Source organism: Crassostrea angulata, chromosome 8 (genome assembly GCF_025612915.1).
Source record: "Crassostrea angulata isolate pt1a10 chromosome 8, ASM2561291v2, whole genome shotgun sequence".
NCBI lineage: Eukaryota > Metazoa > Mollusca > Bivalvia > Ostreida > Ostreidae > Magallana > Magallana angulata.
Window position 1 is genome coordinate 25006482 of NC_069118.1, and position 8485 is coordinate 25014966.

Here is an 8485-nt window from a genome sequence, read left to right on the forward strand (position 1 = left end):
TTATTCATTTCCAAAATTGGTTGCTTTGTACATTATCGTATCTGACAAAAACGCCTTCAACATTAAACAATTTGAGAAATTAAATGTGTCCCTAAATGCGCGAAAAAAGCAAAGATATTTTAAGTGCCAATTAGTATGTATGACTTTATGTAAGAATCGGGCAATAGTTTGTGCATGTACCTGGGGTCACTAGATTTCAACCATCGTTGGTATATTATTATATTTTTTTTTAAATTGTTGGTTTAATTCATTTTATTGTTAAACGTGTTCAATGAGTGCCGTGGTAACCAAAAACATATTACATGGCAGCATTGACTTCAAAAAATACCTAGGGTGTTCCTATATAACTGAAACTATATAATGAATGATTGTAAAATAAAATTACAGTTGTGCAATTTTAGAGTTACCGCCTAAAACTAAAAAACTGAAGAAAAAGACCAGCCTAACGAAAATTAAAAAGATTGTACTTCCCTGCATATATATTTTAAGGTAAGGTTTGCGGCTTGCATTTTAGGAATGTACCAATGTTACAGATCATATTGTTTGCTATAAAAGCCTTTTTTTCTTATAAAATTCAGATGATTTTGCCGGAGCCGTTTCATAATTACAAAGGGTCAAAGTTCATGATTTCAGATTGGAATTATAAAAATAATACAAGCAGTTAAAATTTCTTTCAATCATAAAAATACTACCATTCATCTCAATCCATCTTTCCATCAATCAAACGCACACAACACATATACATAAAATGCTTTTAACAGAATTAATGCAAGGTTCTGGTTTTAATGAATCCGATGTACATGCAAAAAGAGTTGGTGTACTAAATTATAACTTTTAATACCCTAGTACAACACTCCAAGTACATTTAAGTGAACAGTTGATTATCAATCCGTAATAGAGAAGTATTCCGGTGGTGGGTCTGATGTAACCTGCTCTTGTTCATTGTATGGGGGAGGAGGCATTGGTATATCTCCAGCTATTATGGAATTATATAAGGATGGATCAACTATAATTAAATATGGACCAGGGTCATTAGATGGCGGATGATGATCGCCGGTTAAATGTGCTGCCCTTGGGGTCATGTATCCAGTTGTCGAGGGTATGCTGCTTTCTTGGTCACATGGTGCGTTGCGACAGAAAAAGTGAACTAAAATAGAAAAACAGTATTTATCGCTTTTCTCTTATGTAAACAAAATCTAACATAAACCTTAGCTTCCGTAAAAGGACTGGAGATGAGGTTAAAGTAAGTAATAAGATGAAAACAAAAAACAAAACTCAAATACAAATGTAGGATCAAGTAAATGAAATTAAGAACACGGTTTGTTTTCACTGTACTCTATCTTATTTTCCATTCCTGATAATTTTCATCAAAACCTAATGTAAATTTTGATACAGGCAATGGTGCAGGTTATTTATATATTTTGAGGAATATCTGTAACAGTTATAGTGATAAAACAATCATTGATTAAAAATAACCATTTTCAATGGCATTATGCACAATTTTAGTGCAATATTAAGAATGAAATTGATAATAAACCAATTTAAAGCAAATTTTACCTCGAATATCTCTAAATCTGCGTCTCAAATATGTATTTGATTTCAGTTTACGACACTTTAAGTAGACAGCGACAATGATGATGAAAATAACTCCAAACACACCACCAGATATTCCAGATACAGTTATAACATCTAAAAGATAAAGTCTAAATAAATGCTGAGTTCTGTGGATACAAAAATAAACTGAATATTTAATGAAACAAATATATATCATTGAAAATTATACTCTTAACTTATTTAGACAATTTGTTTGCGATGTTTTTATCTTTATTCTAAACAAGTTACATGTATATTATATATGTAAAAAAATCTTTTTTTTTTAAAGAATTGATTGTTTAAAGTATCTAAAGGTCAACGATATATAACGCCGTACACTTTTGTTCTTATTCAGTGCTAATAATATCACTGTATCTTTACAAATATATTTTTTCCTACAGATAAGTGAAACTAAAAATTCAATTATTGTTATTCTGAATTTTTGAGGTAAACTAGTTTTGAAGATAATGATTGGTTTATCACAGTCAATAACTTGGTAGAGTGCAGGTACACGAACACGAAAAAATCTTAGGAATACGGTGCATTTTAAGTAAGTCTCAGTCTTATGTGTGTTTGGGAACCGCCATAACTTTGTCCTAACTTTATAACATCACTTATCTTCTCTTAAGGCCATTCCAATGTTGTAAAATCAGGGGATTTTATTTGGTTTTTTGGGGTTGTTTTTTTTTTTTTTTTGGTTGGGGACTGATAAGAAACTTTTTCTTAAGACCAGTAGAATAAAGCAATCTTTTTTACAGTTCCAGCATTTCTGACAAACTTCAAATCCTACTCCGGGTGAGGAGCATAGTCATTTATTTTAATATATACGCTTATTTTAACCTAATTAGGACAAGAGGGACACCGTACTCTCCCTCTTCCCTACTTCCCCGTTGCTAAATACCTGCCTCGGAGCTTACAACAATTATTTAAACAATTCATTTTTCAGCAAAAACTGTTCTATTCTTAATAGAAGGTGTCCCAGAAAAACTGATATCATTTACTCTTTGCATAACTTTTGATTAAATTTATCTAACAAAAAATCAAATGCATTTTCATTAAGATATATGATGTAAATTTTAACTCAATAAATTTTAAGAAAAATCATAAAATTGACAAATGAAGCACTGTTTATAAAAAGACTTGGTAACCGTTGTGTGTGTACACGTACAGTTAACGTTAAATTATATAAAAAGTGTGTGCTTTTGTATTACTTGAATGACAATAGCAGGAAAAGCAAATTTACATTCCAAAAAATGCGCAGGTGTTAAGCCAAAACCTCTCCAGATATTATCTTTACACACAATTCAGTTATTTGGATTTTTGTTTTTTTGTATTTTGTTTGAACTAAATTGTAAGTGGTTGCTGATATATTTTTAAAGGGGCATGGTCACAAATTTGGTCAAATTCTATGTTTCTGTTTTCATTATTTACAATGCTTTAGGAAAGCATTTCTAATGATCAAATGAAATTTGAGAGTCAGTCGTAAAGTTATAAGCAAGACACAGGGCCCACAATTCTTTGTCATATAAACAAGGCTCGTGCCCTGTTTTGTTTACATAGGTTCAATATACCAGTAAAAAAAACCTTTTCAAGCTGATTTGTCTATCTTCTTATTCATTTTAAACATAAATAAACGTTTCCTAACATTTAACACATTCACTTTAGGTCTAAAATTTGAATTTTCACTTCAACATTCAAAATGTAAACAAGAGCTTTTTTTATATAGCAAAGAATTGCAAGCTCTGTAACTTGCTTATCACTCAACGACTGACACTCAAATTTTAGTTGCCTTTTAAAAATACCTTTCTGAAGCATTGTAACCACGTACTATTTTCTCTAGAAAAATGTTTGATGATTTTTTCCTGCAAAAGTATCTCAAAGTTTATCAGTATGAATCGATGTCAAAAATATGTAGAATGATTTTAGATGATTATGATATCCTAACTTAAGATGTTCCTAAGTTACCTTCGAGCTACTGTAATAACATCTTAATTCAAGTTTTATGTTAAATTTAGGATGTTCCTATTTAAGTCATATCCTAGGAACACACTTAGGTCATATCTTCGAAAAGTTTCGTGAACATGCCTGCTGGTTGGCATTATAATTTATGCGCTCTCGTGGAAAAACACGAACGGAGCATCATGTCATACATGTACGTTCATAATCTGACTAAAGTTAATACATATCTGACAATTTTGTGTATAATACTTTTTTTTAACTTTGCCTAAAAAGGTAAATAAATTAAAGAATATGTAAGCAAGTTAGTCATAATTCATCCATGTAAGTCAGGTACCTTTACCAATTGTAGATCGTACGCTAGAAAACTGATTAGTGTATTAAAATTGTGAAATCACTTACGGTCGTAGGTCTTTGTAGTTTCCACCTGGAATAGGAATTCTGATTGTGTCCATCTTTCTTTTGTATAGAATTCAGCAACAAAATAGAGTGAGTCACTTTGTGTTGCACAAAATTTAGACGTTGATTTCTGCCTACAGTTATATGTCTACAAGGCAAACAAATCGATTTCAGAACTTGGGTAACACAAGAATCAAACTACTAACTGAATAAATCACTAAGAGCAAACAAACAGATCCTCCAACGGGTCTTACTGTATATGAAACAAACCAGTACTTATATTTAGATGATAACCTTGAATACAGTGCCATTTAAACTGTTCCGTAGCGTTAGTCTCAAATTGCATGTTGGATCCGAAAATCGTTCTAGAGTCGTACAGATCTGGTATTTGTCTTTGGAATTCGAACCATATCCACTAAAGGCTATGTGTGAGCACCACATATCCCTGGGCTTACCGGTGTTGAAAAAAGAAACATAAAACACAGAGACCTCGTTTATCTGGTGAGGTTGCATCGAGCATGTTTTACCAAAGGAATCTGAAAATAATGATTGTCATTAGCAGTCAACTTTCATTTTGGGTGATAGAAGTTAATTGGGTCATAAATAACTACAGCAGCGCTACTCACAAATTGTTGGTGACGATGCCACAAAATGAAAAAAGAGAAAAATATCCACAAAAGGTAGACTTGTTGTTTTCATCTGAAACCGAAATTGAGCAGATGTAAACAATGCATTTTCCTATGAGTTTTCAAATTTAAATTTTATCCTTTTACACAATAGGTCAATTTTGACTCCGTTACTTCAACAATGGAGGTGTATGACAAATACATAAAGCTAGCCCAACATCACATTGACTTGATGTCGTATGTTAAAAATCGATCAAAGTGCTCTGTTTATATATGTAAACATCAAATCAAACGTGTTAAGGATAATAAGTAAAAATGTATGAACTGTAATTCATATTTTTTCTGCCTGAACAAAGTTTTGAAATATAAAAGTTAGGAATGTATTTGTCTTTTTTCTTTAAACTGAAATACGAGAGAAAATAATGTTCAATCAGTGGACAATCTTGATAAATTAAAGGTATATTGCATGTTTTACAAACAATGAAATCATGTCCTCAGAGAGATGGCTCCATACTGCAACAGTTAGCCACTCGACCGCCCTATTGTCATTTAATACGTTATGCACTTGTCGTGCTGACAGTCAACTAAAATTACGGAAGAAAATTCCACCTTTAAAAAAATCGAGGTTCTGGTTTCCATGTAGTTATTTTATTCATGCAGTCAATGAAATGACACCTTTAGGTTCATATAACAATTCAACGAAAAGACAATAAAACTTCAGAAGCACAAATCTTTTGTATCAAAAATCCTTCAGCATAGATAGTAATGTAAGTTAGATGCACCACGGGGCGTGTTCAGGATGCTATCATAAGACTAAGATATGTCTAAGATTTATCTTAGGACAAAAGGTGTTTAAAAGCCGTCCTAACTTATGGCACCTCTTGAAAATAATCTGAACTTTAAGACACCCCAACAGCTGTCACTACATGTAAGGGTGTTTGATTATCTGTCTGGGAGAATTTCGATTTTAAGTAAAGTGGCCAGGGCTCGCTGATATTTAAATTGTAGATGTTTCTTTTTTTCTTTTTTAAATGATTAAGTGACACATATTACGAAACACATAAATTATACGTAATAGATGATACAAAATCGAGCAAATAAAACGAATAATCGTCTATGCTAAATGAAATACCACATTAGAAATCTTTAAAGAAGAAATTTCTTATAATCTCAGTAGGATACCTATATAACCTAATTGTACATTTACAATACTTTTCCACAATCAACTTTAAATTGTTGATTTCCATTTTTCAAAGAAAATATTGTCAAAATAAGAAATCTTAATTTGCGATACGTTTAAGATTGCTTTGGTATCCTAGAACATGTTTTTGGTGGATCTGGAGATAGTTTCATGAACATGGCCATAGATGTGTACTTATCTGATTATCAGTTTATATAGCGTCCTTCCATATTTAAGTTCTTGCTAATGATGTAATATCCAATAATAGACTAACAAAGCGGAAATGATTATTGGAGAATGAAACTGCAAAAAATGTACAATTTCATTTTAAATAGTTTGTTGAACTGAACTTTATTTATTTTACAACGATTGATAAACAAGTTCTACAACTTATATTAATATCTCTCGTTGGCACGGATGTTAGCGCGAGGGGGTCATTGGTGTGGGAAGAAGCCGGAGTACCCGGAGAGAACCCACGTGTCCAAGCGGGCGACCGCCATACCCTATCACATACTACCTCTGTCGATCACGGGGATCGAACTCGGGTCGCAGCGGTGAAAAGCGAGTGCATTGTCCACTACGCTACCTGGACACAATAGTTTGAGAAACATAGAGTTTCTTATACAGGTACCTTATCGCTTCCTCCAAGTACCACGTATAGAAATCTCGCATACAAATCAAAATCGAAAACACACACACGCTTTTTTGACGTTTGAACTGATTCCAACTGATATAAAGCATATTACGACGAAAATCATTCTAAAATCAACAATATACTACAACCACCGGTCTGGCAAAATTTAGTTCGGATTAACTTAAATAACAATAGGTTAATGCAATGTAAATTCATATTTGAAAAATAAATGCTAAAATTTCGCGATGTTTTTAAATTTCTTTTTAAAAACTGATTATTTGAAAATTGTTTAAGCCAGTGAGGAATATTTTATTTTTTAATTAGATTTTACCCATACGTATTACAAAATATCATCGAAAACACATTTTAATTTTGATTAAGATAAATTCATTAGTAAAATTTTAAATAATATATACCTACCTTTAAAAAAATCAGGATCTTTCTGTATAATACTAAAACCAATCTTCTTCTCAGTCCTTTGCAAAACCACAAATCATTTCCCGGGAAAACATTTGAAATCTATCTCAGCTATATAACATTAGATCACATATTAAGTTGCGTTATTTTGGAGTACTTATTTTTTCTTCCTGTTTTTGTAATTTTTCAAAAGACAGAAAGCTATAAGATTGACACACATATACAGTATAGAAGGTACGCTTTTTTTGTAGTTATGCATAATGCATAATAAAATGGAATAAAAATTGTCTGCACGTAAATTAATATATGAAGAATAAAGTACGGTTAAAGTATGAAGAGTTAATTCGCAACAGTTGTTCACTTTAATATTTACAATCTGTATTGAATATTCACGTCGTAATAAAAAAAAAGAAGTTTCGTTTGAGAAAAAATATGTCCTTATGCTAAATAAACGAGTTACGGTATGGTGCCTTCTGCAAAAAATGACAAGTAAACTGCATTACCCCTAAACCTGACAGTGTGTACATACAAATTAAGGCCAAAATTGTTAAATCTTGTTACGAAAACAGTACATAAAAGTTAACACAAATGCTGTATTTGAATCATTTATCATTAGGTGTTAATTTTCTAAAATACCTCTATTAAAGTGCTCTAGCTCCAAAATATCGATGAAATACATGTAATCCCAGCATTTACGAGGGTCAATCAAAAAATACGAAGACAATGCGGCTGTCTATCGTATATTTTTCATGAAAATCATACTTAACAGATTAATCTGTGCACCAACACTTATGTTATTGATATGCGAAGGTTTAGTCCATTTGATAAAAGGGTATTTTTGTTACCCCTTTTTAAAAACAACATGTTTTGTCACCACGGCGCACGGTAACGTTCAAAACATGACGTCAAAATTAAACACGCACAGTTTATATATATACTCCACCTTTATTGACCCTCGTTACTTCACTATGACCTACTTTAAGTATATGCAGCGTCTCAACGTTCTTAATTATTTTGATTATTTCTTAATAACCTACTGAGGATTTTATTTCTCGTCTACTGTAAGTTCTGTTTGGGTCCATCTCACATTCATCGTCTCCATGAATTCCTTCATGATATTGGTCAATCTTCATATACCAAGCACAGTGTTTAACTGCATGGTCCAATGCTTTCATACATCAATAATTAAGATGGCCTCAATCGGCACATTGTTTACACATAACACGAAGCCTGTAACTATATAAAGCTTGAACTCTTTATTTGACTAGGTTCATCACATCATGTAATATTAAGGACACAACGTATACTTTAGAAAAGACAAAAGTGAAAAACAGTTACAACAGACATATTTTCTTCTAAAACTATTACAGAGACAAATCGGTGTTTTATAGATACAGATATTATTGTTCATTAACAAAGATTGCATTGTAAACATTTTTTTTCAATTTAAGCAATGGAACATGTAATAAAACAAGCAGACATTGTAATTAAAACACATTAATGTATAAATGCGATGAAATACACGACTGTTTTTGTGTAATAGTGATTTACATTTTTCTATACCGATAAACTAAACAAACGATAAACATGCACTTGATGAATCCGAAACGGTAATAAAAATATTTGTTTGTACAACAATTTGCAATCATGTCTCTATTCTCTATCAAATTTATCTATGAT

The 8485-nt window shown here is 31.7% G+C and overlaps 1 protein-coding gene across 2 annotated transcripts; it reads right to left on the reverse strand.

Moving 5' to 3' along the window:
- Positions 1 to 29: 29 nt before the first annotated feature.
- On the reverse strand, positions 30 to 7582 carry LOC128161597 (uncharacterized). 2 transcript variants are annotated; one of them, XM_052824910.1, is made up of 7 exons: positions 7442 to 7582; positions 6809 to 6916; positions 4575 to 4647; positions 4243 to 4484; positions 3952 to 4096; positions 1558 to 1689; positions 34 to 1147 (listed from the first exon to the last, which is right to left on the reverse strand). In XM_052824910.1, the coding sequence occupies exons 3-7, from the start codon at positions 4645 to 4647 to the stop codon at positions 885 to 887; spliced, it is 855 nt and encodes a 284-aa protein (XP_052680870.1). In that variant the 5' UTR covers positions 6809 to 6916; positions 7442 to 7582; the 3' UTR covers positions 34 to 884. The 2 variants fall into 2 exon arrangements, with proteins under 2 accessions (XP_052680871.1, XP_052680870.1); XM_052824911.1 differs by lacking the exons at positions 6809 to 6916; positions 7442 to 7582 and adding an exon at positions 5184 to 5190 and having other exon boundaries at positions 30 to 1147.
- Positions 7583 to 8485: the final 903 nt, after the last annotated feature.

Coding starts and splice junctions, on each gene's coding strand:
- LOC128161597 (XM_052824911.1), bottom strand. CDS start 4,647: ATGAAAACAACAAGTCTACCTTTTGTGGATATTTTTCTCTTTTTTCAT. Junction 4,485..4,574: donor GGCATCGTCACCAACAATTT/GTGAGTAGCGCT, acceptor CATTATTTTCAG/ATTCCTTTGGTAAAACATGC. Junction 4,097..4,242: donor TAAATGGCACTGTATTCAAG/GTTATCATCTAA, acceptor TTTGCCTTGTAG/ACATATAACTGTAGGCAGAA.